The 23,032-nt window shown below is 44.6% G+C and overlaps 1 protein-coding gene across 1 annotated transcript in view; it reads right to left on the reverse strand.

Moving 5' to 3' along the window:
* The window catches only part of SATB2 (SATB homeobox 2), a gene marked incomplete at its 5' end in the record, with an annotated part of 39,759 nt that overhangs the window by 2,975 nt on the left and 13,752 nt on the right, over positions 1 to 23,032 (reverse strand). The window contains one exon of the mRNA XM_009575902.1: positions 20,438 to 20,635. Within this exon, the coding sequence (XP_009574197.1) occupies positions 20,438 to 20,635 (198 nt within the window). The remainder of the gene's footprint in view (positions 1 to 20,437; positions 20,636 to 23,032) is intronic.

The following is a 23,032-nucleotide window of genomic DNA, read 5'->3' on the forward strand; positions in this document are numbered from 1 at the left end:
GACAGGCAGGGCTTGCCACACTCCTGGCAAGAACCGCTGGTGGACAGAAGCACTGCAAATGTTTTTCGGTGCCAATAGATTCATTTTCCTCCCAAGCACGTAAATACTTAGGGTGTCATAGACATGGAGCTAACCAAGGAGCTGGGGGAAAGGAGAAACTCAAATGGCAATGACAGATATTCTGGTTTGTGTTTTATTACATCTCTTGTAATAAAAGAGCATAATGTTCCAATGAACGGAATCACTCAGCTGCTCTTTGAGGATTTCTTTTTTGTCCATGGATTGTTTTCAAAGAGAAGGACTGACGTTTCCAAATAGAGGGGTTACAGATGAGGGTCGGATCCGTACCTACAGCGGCAGGGAGCACTGGAAGCAGCAGAGTCGGGATCGCTGACACTAGCCAAGGACCGAGCCCCATAAATTTGTCACACAGCCCCTACCCACATTATCTCCCCTGTTGTGCCCTCTGGTCCTGTCCCCTGACACCGTAAGGCCCAGAGCAGCCAGAAAGAAAAGGATTTAACACCACAAATAAAGTGCCAGGAAGTTTACAGACAGCGTCGTATGAAAAGCCTCAAGTAGCATTGCTAATCAGAAGCTGAATTCAAGTAGCAGCTAACAGAGATAGAAACACATCCAGAAAGAAAAGTGAATTACTCAGTTCATTCTTGTTGGAGTTGGAAGTGGGCTTTTTTTCCCTTTTCAGTTGACAAATAGCATGAGAAACGATCCAGCCTGAAAAATGTTACAAGACTTCCAATCAAATATAATGATGAAGAAAATCCAACAATACAGGATCAGCAGCAGTAAAATGTTTAATTTGAAGGAGATGAAGAGATGCCTACAGCATCTATAAAGCAATCAACCAAAGAGAGGGCTGAGAGCGGGAGGGAAAGAATAATTTTACTTAACCCTTCCTTTTCTGGAGTGACCTCTCCATCCTCTCCAGAAGAGAAAACACATAACTTGGGGATTATCAGTGTAAAATATTAGAAAAAGGTTGTATTTTATTTGATTTACTGTTCTCCTAAACAACACAAAACCCTAAAGCTACTCTTATAACAGATAAATCTTATGATTGAGACACATGATACAATATGAAATCTAAATTACCTTTTTTGTTAAATATTTGCTTTGAACTACATTTGTAAAACACACTGGTCAATTTGGGCAATTTTCTTACTTCACGTCCGGCCCTGCACGCCACAGCCTCATAGAGGAAACTACCCATTTTTGGCAGTTCCAGACTTTCCAATTTTGGGGTCATTACTATGCTCTTAAATCTGCAGGTAGAATTTCCACTGGCTTCACACACTGCTGTGCACACTCTGCCATAACACGTCGGTTTTTGGGTCAGTGCTGCTCTGTACTGCAAAGAAGGAAACCCACTGATCTTCCACTATTAAAGTACAAGCTGCAGCACGTTTTCCTATGCAGGTTAACCCCCCAAATGATGCTCTGACCTACCACGAAACACCAGGTGCATGGTGGGCTTCAGAAAGAAGGGATGAAAACGATGGCCACGCTCAGCTTTCCTTTTCCCAAGGAAGCTGGCGCTGGGCTCGGAAGGGTGCACATCCCGGCGTAGGTGCACCGTGCCCTCCCTTCCCACTCCCCTCTCCCTCCTCCGTGCCCTTCCCCACCGCTCCCCAGTCACAGGTGGGGCAGCCTCCTCCTCCTCCGCAGCCACCACCATCTGGAGCTGACTTCCCTTCCCTTCCCCTCCCTCCCTCCTCACCGACTCCCCATCTACTTTCAAATCAAATGTGAAGATATAGATTTCCTTCCATGCCCACAGGACTTATTTTTTCCATCCCTTCAAGAGATTTCATTTTTAAACTCTACAGGCATGGCTGCCTTCTCAGCGTTTCAGAACAGCGCGGGTACAGAAGATGCTGCTTTATGAAGGTTCATTCAGGTAGACTTTAATCTCACAGACAAACTCATTTTTTCAAACAAATTAACCAGCCCTGGTAGAAAACTTGCAAGAAAACGAGTATGATGGAAGTTGACTTTAAAAGATAAAAGTGACTGGTCTTAAATCGCACTGTACTGAAATATGATTTGAAGGCCACAATGAAAACCAGCTGGAAGCCATGTGTAAAATATAATAGTACATGCCTACAGGGAAGGAAGTGAGATATTGAATGATTAAGTTTAGGAGAGTATATAATGTAGTGTATCATTACGGGAGTGATCAGGATTACTTGTAATAAGCTAAGGGTTTGTGGTCTTTCTAAAATCCAAAGCCAAGAATTATTGGGGGGAAGGGATCACCGCACTGTTTTACACATATCCGCTCCCCACGTCTCGGGACACTCCCGCAGGAGAAACCTGACTTCGGCAGACCGGGACAGCCGTGTTCCCACAGAAAAGAGAGGTGAGCAAACCCAAACTGAACGATGAACGTCACGTAATTGCAGTCTGTGTCTGCACTGTATTTAATTTTGGCTGGATTCACTATCCCACTGATGTTTGTTTCCATTTCCACCCACTTTCTAGCTAGAACTAGACACGTGAAAATGGTGAGTCGCTACGGGGAGCCAAGCAGGACGCCTGAGCAGGGTACACACACGCACTCAGGCACCAACTGCAGCCAGGCACCGGCTGACAACACTCGCCCGGTGAAATGCCACCTTTCGTTGCATGAACAGCCGTTGCAGCGGATTAGAAAGAGGAACTGCATTTCTACATGAAAACCCCGAGCTCTTTTGTTTCACAGTGTGGTTCTGCTCTTCCCTTCGCAGACAGGATTAGTCATGTGAGCTTCCTTCCCACCGGTTTTGCTGAGATGATGAGATGTCTCTAACTATGAGGAACACCAAAAATGTTACATTCTTGGAGGACAAGACTGTGCATTTGCAAGAGACTGCCCTTGCTGAACAGACACCCCCTTCCTCTGTGCGCAGACAGAGCGAGCACCAACAGGTACCTCAAGTGGTGTGTGCTGCCCAGTACCGATTCTCATAGCCCAAACCCACAAGAAGCAGGGTTGAATGGATTGGCCTTCTCTCCTCCACAGTAGGAAGGAGTCTCACTTTTTAGCTTTCCTTCACATTTATATTGCTCTCGTAGCCAGCCATGACACTGTATCACACCAAGGACTTCTATGCCAACGAGAGCAAGTTTTTAGCCTGCTTAAGGAGCCCAAAATAAAAGCCAGAGAGAATGCCCACGCTTTACAAAACGTAGGTTCAGTACCTGCGTTTGGTCCACCTAACACCGGTCATCTATTACATCCCTTACAAGCATTCAAGATGAGTCAGCAGGATTTCCCACCAGTTTGACTCAATGCAAAACCAGATTCACTACGTACTTCATGTACGTGAGCCCGTTGGAAAAGCTCCTTCCAAATGACTAGCTGAGGTCAAGGGCAGGGCAGAGGACAAGCCTAAACAAGGTGTTCAGCTGCATTTTACTGAGACCTGTAGCTGGAATTTGCAACACTTCACCTCTGAAAGCTGAGAGCTCCCAGGCAGTGCCTACCTATCATGTTGAGAGTTTACTTAAGAGACAACCTCCATCACCTTGCAAAGAAATCTTATGCCTAGAAGGAGGCACTGTCTGTCCCTCTTAGCGGATCTTACAGGAATAATCTGCGGCAGATTATCTATTCAAACAACCAACCTTACACTCGCTACTCCCAGTCTCTCACAGTTTATCTTCGTATACAGAAATGTGCAAGAAGAGAACAGAGCAAGCTGCTGCCATAAACAGGTTTGCACCCTGACAGCCTCCCCGTCCGGGGCTCGCAGGGGTAAGAGCATTAATTAGACGCAATCACTGTGCCAAGACACTTTACAGGTTTCCTAGGAATGTCTGTACAAGAAACTGTAGCAGAAGTTACAATTTGCACCTGTGTTCATTTCTTTCCTCTTAAAAATGTGGTTGTTAGACTACTCTTTTTTTTTTCCTTGCAAAAATACATTCATTTAGGTAAACACTGCAGCACTAGTCGCAGCTCCAAATGAAGTATTTTCTTTGGGTTCATTCTCACAGTGGTGATTTCACACCTTGACACCATAAAGCTGTGTTAAAGACTGTGGTTTAGTTTCCTTGCTTTTCTTGGATTATACAGTATCCTAAGGTCAAAACTCAGGAAAATCCAAACCTGTTATTAAAAAAGAAAAAGTATCTATGAAGTGATGACAAATTGCAGACTACAGGTGTTAGATTACATTTTGACTCCAGGCAGGTTTAATATACTTTAGTTTCCTTTTACAATTGCCCTTAGCAGGTACTGTTATCGGTAAGGGATTTAAAAAAAATATATGGTACTCAATAAAAGAAGACCGTGTCAAAAGAAATCAATATGAGCGTGCAAAATGGTAGGAAGTCTGACATGGATAAATATGTTCACTTTCATCTAACTTCAGTCTGAGCTTCTTTTAATTTTGTAGCTCAAATGCTAGCCGCTCATCCTGTGCATTTTCCAATGCAGCTTAGTAATTGCTTCACAAGAGTAAACACCGTTATTAGAGATAATTATAATACATGTCTGTGATATGATGTACGCCGTCTCATGCAAGCCAGACCAAATCAGCCACCCAGAGCTGGTGGCTACAACAACTTGTAACCCAGCAGCCCTGGGTCCTGTGCAGCTGCAAAGACAAACCAGTCACACAGTACGAAAATCCCCCAAATATTCAGGCCTTTCCTATCACCCTTCATCTGCTACTGACCATCACTGGAGCCAGAATATTGGATCAGACAAACCCCAAGCCCTAAATCTTTCAGCTCTGAGGTACAAGTCGCTCTCTGAGCCACGCAAAAGGGGAGTCAGAGGGAACCACGAGGAGAGAAATGAGTTCCACAGGGAAGTCAAAGGCAAGTTTGGTTTCCAGGCTGGAATGTGAGCTGGTTGAAGTGATTCATTTCAACATCTTTGGAGCACACTCGCCACATGCTTCCCTTTGCTTTATGGCGGTCGCCTTGCTTAAGGGCAGGAAATAGGCAGTGATCTGAAAACATGGCAAGACACTGAACAAACACCCAGTCCCTCAAATAGCAGCCCCATCCTGCAATTCTTCTCCAGGACCAAACTGTCAAAATTGGTCAAAAAGGTGACTAAAAAGACAACAGGACGCAAGAAAAAAATCAAAAAATAACGAAACTTGCAGTTGTGCATTGCTTTTGCCACCCCACACAAAGTGATAAGCGTAAGCATTAGCAATACGCAATTAATCTTGACTCGAAGTCGAGGGGAAGGTGTCTCCCCCCTCCGGCACACACTGCTCCCATTAATGCTAACAGGAGCTTAGCATGCATCAAAGAGCAAATACACCACAAAACATTTTTAAGAGCTATCATCACTGGAGATAAAATATAAATTACAGCCTGATTACACTGCGCGGCTAAGAGGCTACATGTGCAGCGTAGCTCGCAGTGACAACTGGAGATGACCAGATAACTTCTGGACAGGTCTAAGGTTACCGTAAAACATCTGTGCGGAGGAATCTTTCCTTGTCTTTGCTTTCCTTTCAAGAAGCCGTGGCACTGCTGTCTGCACAGTTTTTTGAAGAATGTTTACAAATCAGCTTAACAAAGAGAAAAAAAAATTCTGCCATCACTTGACCACAATCATGATCTTATTCTTCAGTAATGCGTGGTTTATTTCCCTTTCCTGATCTCTGTTAATAGACAGCACGTGCCTACACAATAGCCACTATTTTGTCTGTATAATGTTAAAAAAATAAATCACAAAACTCTGACAACGCAGAGCAGTGTCCCGGTGTTTCCTGGGGTAACTGCTCTCCCTCGAACGCTAACTCAACTCTTCCCACAAAAGCACAGGCACAACTTTCATTGCTGTGCAAGTGCCTGAGAACTGGCTGATTTTATAGGGTAGCATAAATGAGCTCATGCTGATGAACGTTAGTGGATTAGCTCTGAATTTCTCATCTTTGGCTGGTTTAAGCCAGATTCTTAGGTTTACTGCACAGTAACTGTGGCCAGCAGTGGATATGCCTTTCTCCAATACCTAGCTGCAGCCTGGGAGGGTTGTCAACAAGTTCTATCAGCCCGCAGGTGGAGCCAGCACGTACCTACTGTATAAATACGCAACAGGCCAGATTCATTCCGGCTTCTGCTGGCACAAACCAGGGTGCTGGTGACAGAGAGGCCGATGTGGCCAGGAAGCGTTGCACAACGCCGCTGCAGACTCTCTCCTGAAGGCATCGGTGATGGATGGCTCCATTGTCTGGGGATGGGGCATGGCCAGCACAGCTGGCACGGGGGCTGGCTTGCTGCATCCCCCGGCAGGCAGGCAGGACTCTGCCGGCCTCGAAGAAGCCATGCAAGCCTCTCTTGCCTGTAACCTGCGGTAGCGAGGCAGCCTCCCCTCGCAAGGGAAAAAGCAACAGCCCCATAAAGGCTCCCGCTGCCCTTCTGCATGGTGATGCTAACTAGAGTCCCACCCAAGCGAGACTTTCAACATCTGTGAACACATCAAGGGCCAGAAAACCTTCCAGTTAACACTTACCTTCTTTAAAACAAGACCATGAGCTTTGTGGGCCTCTGACTTGCCTCTTCTGTGCTTTCTCTTGCAGCCCTAGCAAGGCTCTCCGGGGTGCTATGGCGTGTAGAGCCCTGCTTGGCAGTTTCCAAACAGAGACAGAGCTTGGTTGTGGTTGGAGGGAGGGTCTGTCAAAGATTTTGGGTCGATTCTGAGTTTCCCCATCCCAACCCTGCTAATCCTAATGAGGAGCTGGCAGAATGCCACAGGAACTAAGGAAGTAACAAAAGGTTTTTCGGTTTGCTTTTCTGCAGACAAAATACTTCTTGTATCCTCTACATTTTCTTGTTTAATTAACACTACACATGTTCTCCTTTTCATTCCAAAATCAGAAGAGTATTTGCGGGCAGCGTGAGCAAGATCTTCCCTGACAAGCCCCAACCTAGAGCCATGCTTAAGGCCAAGCTCTAAACCCCTAACTATGATGGCACGGATGGCGCCACTATAATCATGTTGTTTTCCAGTTACTCGGATCAGGAGTAGGCACTGCATTATTTCAGGAAGGATATGTTTGGATTAGACACTGGATTCTGGGGGGGTAATTATTTGTCCCATCAAACTGTTTTAGGTCCTTACAGATAGCTATTTGGGGTTCCAGGAATACCCAACTGTACTGCTAATTTTTACAATGGGGGCAGTTAGAAGTCAGAAGAACCTGACTGTTATGGTTAGTGAAAATAGTAGATTTGTGCTGATAAAACACTACTCAGCATGTTTTTTGCTTTCTAGACGTAACCACCAATGCACTTAATAACAGGACTTGAGCAAACTATACTGTGTGAATCAAACACATAAAAGTATAAATATTCCTTTTTTTAGAAAGCAAGTCTTAAAAAGTGCATTATAATCAACTACCATGGTAAAAGGCAAAATATCCAGCATTACCACACATGCAACTGGCATAATGTGCTCTATTATACCCTTAGCTTGAAACTGGGTAAATAAAAATCAAATGACCAAAGTACAGTCTCCCGCACAGATTAGGGCACCGAGGACAGGAGACCTTGGAGAATTAGATCTGAAATCCTTTGTTTTCCTGATTACACTCTGGCAAAGGTGGACACATCCGGAAGACTGAGGAAGCTACTCTGGTGTTAACTGCTCTCCATGTCTCACTACTCTGACCTGTACCTATTTTATAGGTTCTGGATGCTGGAAGAAAAAGGCTTTACGGAAAGTAAACAGCACCTGCAGTTTATATTTACAGTACTAGAAAATATGCAGGTGGGGAAAACATACAGTTGTTCATTTTTAATAAAATGGTTTAATATATGGCCAGCAGCACTAGGACAAAGCAAAGGATGACACTGTTATGGCCCTGGGATCCATCCCTGGCTTTGCCGCTGCCTGGCTGTGGGAAGCTCTATGGACCGCTCAGCCCGTGGCTGGCTACACACACATTATCGCAGGGGTAAGCTCACACTTAACACAAGCCTACAGCTTGTGCAGATCTGTGTGCAAGGAGCCTCAGGCTCTTGCTGGAAATGCAAACCACCATTCTTTCCTTCATTAAGATTAGAATTGTGTGGCATTTTTCAGTCAAAAATCTTTCTTTCGGTCGAAAATGTCGACTGAGTGACATCAAAGTATTGCCTAAATAAAGTCCACTTTGCCAGGCTGTTTGCCTGGGGCGGCAGGGGGGTGGATATTCCGACAAAGTTCAAGCAGTCGTTTAGGCGTTTTTCATGAAGCAGCATATTCTGGTTGTTTTTATTCAGAACAATATTTGCTCTTCAAATTCTTCCTATTTCCCTTTAAAGCATTATGTTGCTCTAAACTGCTGCAAATGTCTTTTTTTAAAATTTTAACTGAAAATAATAATTTAAAAAGCACCAACATATTTTTTTCTTTCAGTATTTCAGAAATGTCAGCAACCCCTTAAACTCAGCTCAAGCACTTCTATAGCTCTAGGCTGTACCACCCAAGGAACAGAAGCTCATAGCCATCTACCTACCCACCTACCTCCTTCACCGTCATATTTACAAAGGGTTGTACTGATGGGAGCTCTGAAAGAATGAAATGTAATGCAGTTTATAAAAGGAGCTGGATGTGAATCTTTCCTGTCTCAAAATCCAATAAAGCTTATGATTTTTATTGCATGTGGGAGTCCTTTGGTCTATGTAATACTGATTAGCAGGTTGGCCAGTAAGTCTGATAAAACCAGAAAGTACTTTCGAGTATATTCCGGCCAGAGACACCTGGGAGTGAAGTGTGCGTGTTGCAGCTGATGGCCCCAGGGGCACACACATACCTTGGGATTTCTTCCTTGGTTCTGTTCCATCTCGCCATGGTTTTGTTCCACTCTCTCCAGAAAGAACGACTCCAAGCCTCTCTTATCCTTGAATGTTCCCAGAAAGGAGGCATCATCTTAAAACTATTCCCCCTCACCTTTCCAACACGCATGAACCCAAAAAATTTACAATGTGCTTCAGTCAGGGCTCTGGACTGGACTTTAATGGATCCCAAACAGAGCAATGCAGCATTCTTACTCCTGATCTCATTTAAACAAGGGAACACCAGGAATAACATTACTCCAAGTCAGCAATGCTTCCCGGTGCTAATCAGGCCATTAAAAAGGCATAAGCAGTTTGTTTGACGCAGAGGGACAAAGACAACCACAGAAATGAATCAAAACCAGGGGAAAATTAGAGATTAAAAGTAATAATACTCCTTTCAGCAAACCACAGTCTGAATGCATGATAAGTGGCTAGAAGACACAATCACTGCAAGATCTAGAGACATAAAAATGTCTCCTGACTGAATGAAATGTAAATTAAACTCACTCTGGTACAGAAGCATTTCCTTCACAGGGCAGTACTCACTGCCATTGGGAAATCCAGACCCATTTGCTGCAAACGAGGGCTGCCACAGCTGACCCTCCCTGATCTCGCTTAAGGAAAACACACACGCTCAAAGTCAACAGTTGGAGGGAAAGGAAGAAAAACTCAAACGCGGCAGACTTGCTAGAAGAGATTTCCATGGAGGTTTCCTCCCCAAATAAGCAGATGGTTTCCAGTTAGTCAGGGTCAGGGACTGCCCATGTGGTTTCCTGCCTGCTTGCCTTTGTAGCTTATCTAGATCTCATCAAGATACGCAGTCCGAAAAAATTAGAATGGCTAAGTACAGAAATTAGGGAAACTAAATACGAATGAGCCTTGGTTTGCACTTGTGCAGACGAGCAAGGGAATCTGTGCCCGCAGGTGGGATGAATGCAGCGGTGCCGACCCCTCTGCCGAGCCAGCCACGTCGGGCTGCGGCACGTCTCATCTGCAGAGGCCGGGTCATGTCTCGTTAATGCCGCTGTGCCTGCCCAGGCACCAAAGCCATGTGTAACTCTATCCAAAACACCCTGGGAAACAGCTCAGCTGCTTTGAAAACACCCCTGACATCAGTTTACAACCCTGCCTGCTTTAACTGTGATGCTGGTGCCCGCCAGCAGGCCAGCTAGACGGCGTATCCCCATCCACGCTCCCAGCCCTCGGAGGGGTGGCACACACGCAGTGCACGTCTACGTGTTTTGCAAAGCTCCGGGCAGACGCTGGCTCTTGCAATGCCGTGCATGGGAGCAAAGCAAAAATCCGACCAGGAACGTATGCACGAGCTACCATACGGAAAGGGCATTCTCAAATTAAACCCTGAAACCCAGATGAGATCTGAGCGAAGGACAGTTTCACTTAAAGGAAATCTCTGAGGTCAACCGGCAATTAACTGAAAGGTTCTGATTGAATATGCTATTGACCGCGCTCACATCAGACAGCTTCCTGTTTATTATACCTTATGGGCTGTCTAGGTGCCAAGACATTAAACTGTCAATAATCTATTAATACTAAACAGCTCCTCCCTCCTTACTCCCCCATGCAAACACTCTTAGGCTAAGAAACTGCACTAAAAAGATGGAAATTTTTGAAGTGAGATGGAAATGAGCTTTTTAGGGTATTTCTTTGCTTGGTTCCAGCTGAAAGTACAGCAACATTCATAAACAATATAACACGCAGTCTATAACTACATGGAAAAAATTGTGTTAAAAAAAATCAGACATGATTGAGACCATATCCTGAAATCTGGCTTTCTTTTCCAAGCCATCTTTAAACAGTCTAAGTTAAATTTAATTAACAATTTACAACAAGGAGAGAGAAGTTATTTAAAGAGAGGCCTACAGGTCCTTAACATTCAGTGTCTGGGAAACAGTTGTACATAAAAAAAAAGTTTTAATGAATTTAATAGAGAAAAGCACTTTAATTAAATGCTGTCAAAGAGGATTGTATTAATGACTGCACACAAAGGAATTTAAAGCAAGCCAAGTATATTTAGCAAATAGGAAGTAGGCTTTCAGAGGCTGCAACTATTTATGTTTCTGCCATTGCAATGCATCTAGGAGATCGCGTTGGCAATTGAAAGCAGTTATGTTATTAGATATGATTTTATTTATTATGGATTATTAAAATTTCAAATGCTGCAGGGAATACATTTATTTCACTTCTAAAATGAAAGAACAAAGATATTTCCTGCTTGTTCAGTAAGAGGAAAAATAGAAGAGGAAATAAATAATAAATAATAATAATAACTTAGCACTTAACTAGTGAAGTGCTGTCCAGACAGATCTTTTTACGGGGCCTGTTGAGTCCTGGAATTTTAGTGTGTCTCTTTCTTTCTGCTACAACTGGCTGGATTCACAGCTGCTACCGCAGCTTCCCTCAACACAGCACGGAAAGAGGAGCCAGTTCTTACTCCTCATGGGCACGACACAACTCCTCGTTGTATCCTGTGGTAGCAGAAAGGACTTCTGCGATAGTCTGCATGTTTCAAATCTAAAAATTACCAAAATCTCAAGAAGTAAAAAGAAATCTAGGTTGCCAAGCTTTTTGCAAGCAAGATTGAAAGACCAAGGTTTTCCAGACCTAACCAAGAGACTCAGCCACACAACTCTCAAAAAAGCCCCTAACAACTACGGGTCTGCATTAAGCCTTTCTGCAGAACGTGCTCGCCTTCCTCAACACCCATGTGAGGGACTTGTGGCAGGAAGGAAGGGGGCTCTTCACAATCCTCCCTGCCCACGTGCCTTGGATTCAAGTTCAGCACATCAAATGGGCATGGCCTAATAAGAGCATAATGTAGAGATCCAAACCATAAATTTGAGAAAAAGCAACTAGAAAATTCAAGGGTGTCAACATGATTTTGTGCTATGATGGTACAAAGAGCATAAAACTAAATTTAATCCAAACTGGAAACCGAGGAATGTTTTTTGACACAAAGTTAACGAGACGGCTGGGTCTGTAATATCCAGGATACATTCTGTGATTTACCACATCCTTTTTGCTGTATGTAATGGTAAGACATTAATAATGATTTTAGAAGTTTCAAACTTCTCGTTGCTCCACCAAAGGCACCTTATACGTGCTTGTATGCCCTGGTTTCTGAACACCAAGCCCCTTTTAAGTTAGGCAACATGATGTGAGTTAGTCCCAAATTACTGGTTTTAAAATGTATTTATTTGTACTTAAATGTAAGATTTTTACCTTCTAATTTGAAACATGAAGAAATGAGGAGAACTGGGGGAAAAGACATTGGAAAGGAGGCACAAGGGGATACCTACTTCCTTTCACAATGTGAGTAGCACCATAAATGGTGAAGTTCAATTTTCTAAATACATTATCTGATTTTTGTTTAAGACTTTAATAAAAGTCATGTGTGATGTGTGTTGAGAATGTAGCCTTTGTTGTTCCACAGCTAGGGATCTTGCAAACAGCTTCGCTTTGTCTGTGCCAAGATATTTTGGAATATTCTTTGAAACACTGTAAGCATAGATGACTGTGAGAAAAAATATGTGCTACTGTACTTCTGGATACTTGATGTGTGAGAATAGTGCATACACACAAAAACATTTCCCATTTCAATCTGCAATTCCTGTAAAAGTCCATACAAACATGGAACAACATACACAGCATACTGACCCTGAAAAAAAAAAAAATCCCTGCACATATTACAGTCTCTGGGTATTTCCAACCATTCAGAAAAAAAAAAAGAAAAAAAAAAAAAGAAAAAAGAAAAAAGAAGAAAGAAAAAAGAAAAAAGAAAAGTCCACACCAATGAATTTCCAAAAAGACTGGCCCGGGGCATCTATGTCCTGCTGTGACATAGCCTAACTCCCAGCACTGCCCAGAAGCTGCACGATTTCCTGGGGGATGCTGTGGGGCAACACGGGAGGAAGAGCATCTCACTTGCTCTCAGAGATCTTTGGGGGACAAGCAGTGCAATGTGCTCTGGTAGCACAATACCATCTTGTTTCCTTCCCCATGTAATTTTTATGACTGCCTATCTGCACAGAAAGGCCAGCTGCACTGATCCAGGGCTCTAACTTTATCCTAAGATTTCTGTAAGGAGCCCAAGAATAAAATATTGCATATGGCCAGTAGAGACATTTACACATCTCTAAAGCCTGATATTATCATTTATGTACAAGTGTGAGGGATAGGGAGTATTTAGGGAGCATCAAAAGGAAATTGAAAAGAGCAGTATTTTTAACTGCAAAAATTTTCAAATGTAAATGGAACAGAGGCTCATCTAGTGGCTTTTCAGCCTTCAAGATTTGCCTGCTGCCAGCCGGCAAGCTTCAAAGGTTATGTGAATTTAAAGAGCTTTATTTAGTAATCTTGCTCTAGATGTTTTCTCATCCTCAACCTACTACGATTCCTTACAATGCTGGCAGCTTAGCATTTACGAGAGGGCCAGGACTGGAAGAAATGAGGGCTAAATCTGATCAAATTGTGTGTGAAACGCAAAAGGGTGAGAAGGCAGGGGCCAGAGCTACAGTGATGTCATTTGCTAAAAAGACGACCTCTCAGAGCAATATTAACACAAACCACCACCCTGCCGATTACTGCCAAGTCTCCGCAGTGCTAAATCTGCACATTCAGATTTTAAGCGGAGTTTCTGCCTGGAGCATCCCCCAGCGCGAGCCAGGGCAGCCGGAGCAGAGCCGCTCTGGGGCAGCCTCGCACAAGACGCCGTCTGGGCACAACTGCCTCTGCCTCGATCGGGGCAGCACGTCCTGCATGACAGCACACGCGTCCTCGGCCCCAGGGACGGCCTTTACCTCTGCCGCGGTGTCATTACCCTCACAGTTGTCTTCATTGGAAGAAGCTGGTGAAGAAAAACACCAGCTGTGCTCTCAGGGCTCCCTCGCTTAAGAGTCCCACCTCATTCCTGCCCTGTCCTCGGCTGATCCTGGACCAAATGAAAGCTGTCCCGGAGCAGGTGGCACTGAGGTGGCCTCACGGTTCCAGGAGTCTGAACAAATACGGAAAGGATGTACTACTTTGACAAGACTAAACTTGCCTCCTCAGAAAAAACCAAAACTATCCACTTTACTTGATCTCCCATTTCTAGGGTTAACTGCAATAGTACTAAACCTAAACTAATTTCAGAACAGAAGCAGTTTTGCTTTAATTGCAAGTACGCTTCCCACTATCATTTCAAGGGGAATCGCAGGCTTAAAGTTAATAAAAATCAGCAGCACTTTTCAGCCACATTAGATATCCACACTAAACAGAAACAGCTGAGAAGGCGCAGTAGGCAGGTTTGGCTATAGCAGTCAAAGCTCAGCGGCTTTCCACTGCAATTGTGATAACTATCAATCACAAGAAGCTCTATCGGACGCCTCAGAGTCAAATGTAAGGGGTTCATTGTCTGATACGTGCTCCTGTTGCCTTTGTCAAACCTCGTGCTAGGCTGCTGAGCTACTGTGGCCTGTCGGGAAAATGGTGTGCACCAAAAGGATGGAAAACCAGAGAACGCAGCCACAGCTTTTGTTCCAAAACGCAGCGTGTCTGGCTGCAGGGCGCGGGTACCAGAGCAGTATGAGAAAGCAGTTCAGAGGTGGAAGCCCTCTGAGAGTTTTGCAAGTACTGCTTTCTTCAAAGAGAGTCCCTTACCCCCACCCAAAAGCAGACACACACAAGATAGAGATAAATGCAGAGTAAGTGTCATTTGCAATACATATTGCCTTCAGCTTTAATATTGCACAGAAATAGAAGTTACATAGTTTGATTTTTTTTCCAGTGGATTTTGAATGGTTTAGATTGAAAGGAGATACTGAAATTGACTGTTATTGTCTAATTTTGATAAGAGAGAGAGAATGGAACTCCAGATAACATAACAATTGAGGAAGACAGATACTCTCCACTCACAAAATTCACAGATCTCGTTTTGACATGTATTTCCCCCTGTAGTTCTAAATCAAAGACAAAATAAATACTCCAGCTGCAACCCACCCAAACCAAAGCTATAAGCTTTCTGAGTGGAATGAATAAACCTGCAATACAAATATCTCTAAAAGTCCATCTGGGCTTCTTGAGTACAAGTTGTCTCACCAGTCTTGACCACCCCCATCTGAGCAGACATCACATCCAGCCACAGAATAAGGAGCTGGGGGAAGCAAAAAGCAGTGGGTATCCACCTATGGTCTGTCTTTTGGGTGCAGAGAAATGATCAAAAAGCAAAACTATCATGGTGCAGCCATTAAAAATGAATCACAAGGCACACCATCCCCACAAAAAAAATTCTCTAAATAAAACAGTAAGCACCAAAGTCAGAGAGCTAGCATGGTTTGGGAAAGTAGTTTTTGACAAGTCTCCCAGACAACTCAATCCTGATTTCCAGTATGTGAAATCCCCTGCTGTAACCCACACAAACACGGCAAAAACTCACTGTGCACATCATCCTATAGATCATTAAGCACACCATGTTCCCCTATGAAATAACACAGTTTTGCTTCACTCATCATCTATGATTGCCTAAGTATTATTAATTAATATTATTTTTTAAAAAAAGAAATTTTAAGTCTCACTGTTTTTTCCATCTGCATGCTATGCATTGTGTGACCCATGAACTCTAAGATGTTGTTTAGAATTAGATATTTCATTAGGAAGCACTACTGTGGTGTTCAATCCCCTCTTTATTACTTCTAGAAAGAGAATATGAAATTAGTTTCATTGGATTACCATCGCCACTTGCCTTGACCCATTTTTACAAGGGCTCCATGTTCTGGTGCTTTGTATTTCATTGTCATTTCTAAAATATTTGTTCCCTTCCATCCCTCACAAAATGACAAAATTAGTATTTAATTTACTTCGTGGTATGTTATTTTCTGCATATTTAAAGAGGGACCACAATGTTTGCAGTGAACACACAATACAAAAGAGCCTTCCTACTGCTTTCTGTAATGCCTTCCTTTATTTACTAATGTTCCTCCATGATTTATGATCTGAACTATTATAAATTGCTAGATTTGTCTAAATCAAAGCTTCTGAGAAAAAAAGGACGGAGGGATGTCATTTTAAAAAAGTGACAAAAGTAACTGTATCAGAAAGCATTGAAAACCATTCCTGTTTCTTTAAAGTCAACATTTGATTGCTCTTAAATCAATACGTACCTACCAGCTTCAGCAGATCTATCTGCCAACTTACGTAGAAAATGAAAGGAAAGGTTTCCCTGCTCTCTGAATAGTAGGTACTTTGCTGCAGTGGTGGCTCATTACTCCAGAGAACCGGCTTATCCACCCCAACACTCCAGAGACGACAGCTTGATTCATCGTTTTCCCAACTGAGTCAGGTTTCTCTGCCCCAGCAATTAACAATGAATTAGCACTATATTAAAGTGCCAGGCAAGATGGTTATTCTCTGGAGTAGTCACCTTGGACACAGCAGACGAATAGTGGGAGAAGGGAGAGAAATTAGATGTACTGTGTCCCAGCATGTCTGTACCAAACACCGAATCCCTGGTTGGCAATGGGAAGTGGCTGTAGGCACTTCTCAGCATTAACACTCCAGAAAGGTCCAATGCCAGCGAACAACCCGGGAACGGTGGGATTTAGCGAGGGATGGAAAGTAAGACCCTCACCTTTGCAGAGTAGGAAGCTAAACACAGAAGCCCTCACCTCTGCAGAGTAGGAAGCTGAACACAGAAGCATGAGGACTGCTTGCTGCAAAGTGACTACTTTGCATGCAGTCTGCCCAAAGATCTGCAGAAGAGCCAGGGCAGGCCAGATCAAAGGTCCAGCCAGGATCCCGCGTCTGATGGTGGTGGAAGAGGATGAGAACAGGGCAAAAATATAACAATGCTTTCCAGCACACCCTCCCATCCTCCAGCAATCCTCCAGTGGCTCCGGAACTCTGTAAGTCAGAGGTGATGTCCTTGTGGTATCCAGCTAGCAACAAACTCACAGGTCTTTTCCTTAGTCCCACAGCAGCACTTTGTGATTACACCACATTGCACAGAACGGGAGGGAGAAAGAGTCACTTAGTGCGCACCTGAATTCCCTTAAAAACCAAGCAAGTGGCTGTGGCAAAATCTGCCTGCATGCACAGCAACGTGTAGGTGTAGCGTGGATGCTCTGCAACCAGCATGTGAAGGAAAACCCATGCTCCAGCACATCCATATGGTCACACCCGATGCTGCCAGAGAACACAGCCATGTTACAGAGCTCCACAGGGCTCACATTTTATGACTCCTCAGCACAATAACAAATAAATCAAGTGTGCAGGGAGGAATTTCTTGTGCACTGAGCTTCCACTATAAACATTTTTTATTTCAGAAACAGGAAAATATTTGATTAAATGGATTAATATATGGCCGACAGGAAAAATCTAATGGAAGAGAGAAGAAAAGACAATGTTTCTTTTTAAAGCCCTGAACTTAAAATTAAACAGTGAGGTACAGGCTAGTAATACCAAAAAGCGGGCAAGAACCTGCCACAAAAGAAACAACAATCCTGTAAACATCAAGAGCCAAATTCTGATCTTCTACAGCACTACAACAACTGCCGCACTGTGCCCACCCTGCCGTTAGACGACAGAAACCAAAACCAGCCTTGGGGTGATTCCCCCACTGCAGGTGGGCCCAACCCTGTAATCGGCAAGTGAACGACACAAACCCCATCACAATGAAATCTTTGCCATTTCCAAGAAACCATACTGGGGAAAAGGCTGAATTTTATCTATCTGTTATCTTTTGCCTGGTTGTGCCTCTTGTGATGATAGCCAGGAGCTTCTTCCAAGTCCTTCGGTCTGATGGAGGGGCATCCCCAGCCCAAAGAGGGCTCGACCGTGGTGGCAGGGAGCTCCGGCAGCAGCATGGGGCAGCCTGTTTTCAGGCTCTCCCAGTCTCACAGCTGGAGAAGCAGGAGACCCAAACATCAGACACAAGTTACTGTACACACCTCAAATTCATCAGAGCTGAGAGAAAGATGGGGTGGACGGAGAGGGAAAGCAGAACTAAGAGCCTCCTGCGTGCTTCAGTGTTACAGTACTGCACCTGCTGTTAGTCACCGAGCTGCTACTTGTATCTTCTTCAAAGGACTGTCATCTTGACATCAAGGCTGCAGGTAAGGGCTCGACTTACAGTGCACTTTTCACTAGAAAAGCCTGCAACGCAAAGTAGATCGGTGACTGCAGCTCTTGGACGTTTCCACCCCCTGCTAAAATGCAGCCAGGCACCGTGGCAGACATTCCGCACCCGCCACCGCTTTGAGAAGGAAATGAGAGCTGCTTTCCCACTTGACACTATGGAGGGAATTTCAGATAGGCAGAATGTAATTACTTGGCCTGGAGTTCAGCCAGGAGCGGGGCCCAAGACCCCTACCCTTATGTAAAGTGTCACAAAATCTCCAATGACTGCAAGTGTGACGACCTCAGCTTTACATCTCTGGCTGCTGTCGTTGATTCTTCATGGCTAATTACCTAATAGTGACCCTTGCAGCAAAGCCAAAAACCAAACCTTGCTGCTTGAAACAATTCAAGTCCCAGAGACCGAAAACTACGCAAAAATTGCTTGGTGCAGGGTATCTTCTGACAGTAGGGAGCAGGTGGACAGCAAGCCTCCTGTGTGTTGCACTGGTTGCGTGCCACTCAGAAACCTACTGGGGTTTTTGGATGGGCAAACATAGCTTTAAAATGCAGCACCCCCAAAACACAAGCCTACTGTATACCAGGGTCTCCAGAGTTTTGCTGTATGTAGTTGCCAGCTGTTTCCACTTATTTTTCTTCATTTTTCATATTTTGACTGTAATAAATAATTAATCCATGGCTTTGTAACTTGCTGACAAATACAAATGCATTGCATTCCAACGCAGTGTAACGTGTCACTCACAAGAGCCAATCTGCACGATGTAGAAAAGTGATGTGCAGAAGGCTTTGGAAAGTAGGCTAATCATCAAGGTCACCCACAAGAGCTCAGGGAAACTTTTTCTTCAAACTGTCCCTTAGAAGATATTCCTACTTGCTGTGGGCAGCAGAACTGGGTTAATATGTTCAAATCTACACAGATCTAGTCGTATTCCCACATGTTAGCTCGGCCCTTTACCCTTCTGTAGCTCCTTGCCTCCAAGATCCCACAAACTTTTGGGAACGTGGAAGACAAAACTTGCAATGTTAATTACTTAGAGCACTTCCCCTACTTTATAGCTCTGAGAATCCGAACCGCAGGAAACGCATTTTTTCTTCCAGGCAAAGACCGAATGGAAAGCAAGGAGGAAGTCGGTAGCAGAAGAGACAAAGGAGACTGAACTAGGCAATAATTAATCTAGGTGAGACCAACGTGTTTCAGAAGGGGCAGGACTACAAGATGGAAAAACCTCCCGCCTTTGGAGAAAGGTGACTAGATAGTTAGCAGCAGTGCTAGCAGCAGCAGAACAAGAACAGTGACAAAGAATAGAGGCCGAATATCAAGGTTCACAGCAAGAGTAGCAGAGCAGTGCAAACTGCCATCAAACGACAACGGGGAGAGCAAAGGTGGGAGGAGGAACTGTGAGATCATCAGAAGGAAACGCAGTACAGATGACTCTCTGAGAGTGGTCACGCAATGGGATCAGGTGAATGGCACCAAGCACCAGTGGCAATCCAAAAGGATGGTCTGCTGTGGAAGGCGTCACCTCAGCTTTTTAGATTGAAAAAACATCTCCTGAGCCTCTCTCGACATGCATCACTAGTTATGAGGAATACACATAAGGCTGATTTTCTCTTCTGACTGAAGCTGGAATTGCAAAGATGAAAAATCTTTAGTATTTTCACTTCATTTTCCCTACGCATATTTGTATCTATTTATTTCTCATTCTGTTAAGACCTGAGACAAGGACAGAACAAAGGTGCACAAACCAAAAATTCATACTAGTCACAAAGGTTGTAGAGAGGAGCAAAACAATCCCAAGGAGGCTGTGAAATGAAGGCCTGTTCCCTGCAAAATACTCACCATGGTCGTTTTAGAAGTACTTTTAAGTTTCAGTGAATATATAAAAAACATTTCTCCATGTTACCCTCTTCAAAACTCCTGTGCTACCTGTGTTACTTAGACAAACTTCCTCTCCTACCCTCCTACTTTTCCTGAAGTGTTTTCTGGCTCCTTTGAACAAAAGCAAATGTACAGCTGCAGTTGCCTGTGGGCCACCGTTTGAGAGTGGGTATCAGGGGTCCTCAGGTTCTGTGAGAAGGAGCGAGTGACCAAGTCCCCACTCCTGTTCTGCTTCCTAAATAACCGCACACTTCTTGCTGTTGCTGAGGAACACATTTGTACTCCTCTAAATGTCAGCAGCTTTAGACAGCTAAATTGTGTTTCAGCCACAACACAACTACTGACACCAAGGAAACTCCCTAATACCACTACTACTGACCTTACTGTTATCGGTGGCATGGATTGTCACATCCCTTCTCTTCAACCACCAACACAAACCTGCACACACTCACACACATACAACAACATACAAGCAGTGAGCTCTGAACCCGAGAGCTGTGGCTTGCATGTGGCCCTACAGACAGATGCAAACTGGTGTGTCTCAACCTGCAAAGCAGAAAGAAGCTAGAACCAATTGCTTCTCTCTACTCTGACAGTTGTTCCCCGCCGCAGACACCCCGAGAAGGAAGTTAGTGCTCTGACCTGCACGGGCTCAGGAGTGAGCTGGACAACATGCTGCATACGCTCACTGTGGTGATGTCTGGACTCTTCCTCGTAGATCACATCCCTCTCATGCTGGGGAAGGTTCAGGAAGCGGCGAATGGTGCAGAGGTTCTCCCAAAGGGTGCGGTTTTCCGGACTTGGGTTTTCTTTCCAGCGAAGCAGCTCACACAGCCAGCCCTGCAACGGTAGGGTCAGCACAGTTAATTCAGTGAGCACCGAGGAACCAGATGTGAGTGGAAGGTCAGCTAGACTTAAAACTCTGTGCTGCAAGTTTCGCTGGTCTCATCTCACATGGAACACCCCCTACCCTCAGCTGCCCTTTGGTCTCAACAAATTCTTGATATATTTCCTGCAAGTTGGAGAAACAGACACAACCAGCAGTGCTTAACAGGAACCAGGAAGCACAGCACCTTGCCCCCGAGCATGTTTAAAATGCTCAGATATAAATATTTTTCCTATAGAAAACCAGAGTTGAAATAAAGCTGCATCTCCACGTCCATTTCAGAGCCCCTTTATTTGTTCATCCAAGCAAGAGAAAAGGAGACATAACCCCTGAGACCTGCTAACAACCCTCATGCTAAGGATTGCAGCTGCAGGACCAGAAATTCAACCACTGAAAACCTTCAGAAGATGATACTGTGAAGTAAGGACCTCTGATCTGCTGTCACTATGTCGCATTGACCCCCCCCAGCTCTGAACCCCACTAAAATTTGACAGCTTTAAGTAATCAAATGGCCACTTAGAAGATGCAACTTCACAGAAAGGGAATCCTTTAGTATCTAGCACGAAAGCAGCAAACAGGGTCCTGCAGAAGTTACTAGAGAGATCAAGATACTAGGTGGAGGTAATTCTAAACCACAGATCGTAGTAATAGTACATTTTATTCCTGCTATATTGTTTTAAGGTTAGTTTTGAAATGCCTTCAAAAAGTTACCACTATATGAAATCCTGCAGGACCTCTCCACAGGGGCTGAGAGCTCAGACCCCTGGAGGGGAAAGCACCACTGCTTCAGGAAGAGGAAACCACTCTAAAACACAAAGCCAACCAGAGAGCACAATGGCAATAGCTGTTAAGGTGAGGACAGCCCCGTGTGTGTTGAGCATGTGTGGCGGTGACCCGGCATCCCCAGCAGGTTAACCAGGGACGGTGGCTGCTGCTGCACCAGCCCGGGGGGACAGCCAGCCCCGTCCTGCCTGCCAGCAGCCAGCCCCGCTTGGGGCTGGGGACAGCGAATCCCCTCCTGTGCCTGCGCGCAAGCAGACGCAATGCAAATGACAGAATATGAGAAGATAATGCTGAGGATGCTGTCAACGCGCCTTACTGACTCCTGTCAAAATATTTTACCTAGTAGCTTTATAACCCATCATTTTCGAGCTACAACTCAGCATTTTGACACCATTTTGACAGGCACCTTGCAATACCTAAAAGATAGCTTGATCAATGTTAAAAATGTTCGGTACGAGAAGTAGTCAAAACGGTGTTTTTCCGAACAGCGACTAGAGCAAGCTGAACAGCCAGGTTCACTACTGGCCCACGTGGGGGGTTTTTGGTATTGCTTTTTTGTGTAACAACTTGTAAGCCATTGACAACTTCTACCGTGCACTCTAAACCCCGTATATAATATCATAAGCTGTTGTTTGTCTTACTCTCCACTGTGTCTTCTGCCTTCACCCCCCCAAAAAAGGCAAGATTTGATTATCTCCGCTGCATCAGCCAAGACAGCAACACCAGCTGTTCTCATTGTGCAGCCTCTTCCTCACGGCCTACATGTTAATAACCTGATCATTCCATTTTCTCCTTCAACTGCCGGCTGCAGCACAGCGAAGAGACAAAAACCCAGGCCCATCTGCAGCAGCTGTAGGCACTGAACTGTGAAGCCACCAGGGATTTATAAACTAATCTGTAACACAACACTGCCTTGTTTTTACAAGTGAGAGGCCACATTTGTGCAGACCTGATCTTTTCTTGCAATAAACTAGGAGGGTTGGGGGGGGCAAGGATGAAAACAAGATATCTAATCATTTACTTAGGGGAAAAAAAAAATCTGTATTATATTTTCAAAGTATTTTGACTGGTATTTGGGTAATCTCTCAGCCAGGTGATGTCTGCATTTTAATGTGGTTTGGCCACATCCCTTGCCCTCAGTTCTCCTCCTTCCCTTTCCTCCGCTCAGAAATCCCCCAAAACTTTCTCTCTTGTAAGAAAATCTGCCAGCTCCACAGTTTTCTCAGGGGTTCCTCCATACAAAGGAAATTATTTTTGAAATGGAAAATAAACCATCTGTGGAAAAAATAACCTCCCGTTTCTCCCTGTTTTCAGCGATCTGAATAAGTCTCCAACTGAACTCTTTCAAATGTTTCAAGCAGGTATGTTTAACATCTCCCAAGGGATGCTGCAGCATGAAGACCAATCGTTTAACAGAAAATACACACAAAACCCTGCACCTGGTGGAGCTGGAGCCCTGCACGGGGCGGCCCGGGGGAGGACGGCTCCTGGGGCTCTCCCGAGGGCTGCGGGGCGCTGCGCGGTGCCCAGCTCCGGCAGAGCCCGGGGATGGCTCGGCAGGGCCACCT

Source organism: Fulmarus glacialis, unplaced genomic scaffold, assembly GCF_000690835.1.
Source record: "Fulmarus glacialis isolate BGI_N327 unplaced genomic scaffold, ASM69083v1 scaffold39884, whole genome shotgun sequence".
Lineage (NCBI taxonomy): Eukaryota > Metazoa > Chordata > Aves > Procellariiformes > Procellariidae > Fulmarus > Fulmarus glacialis.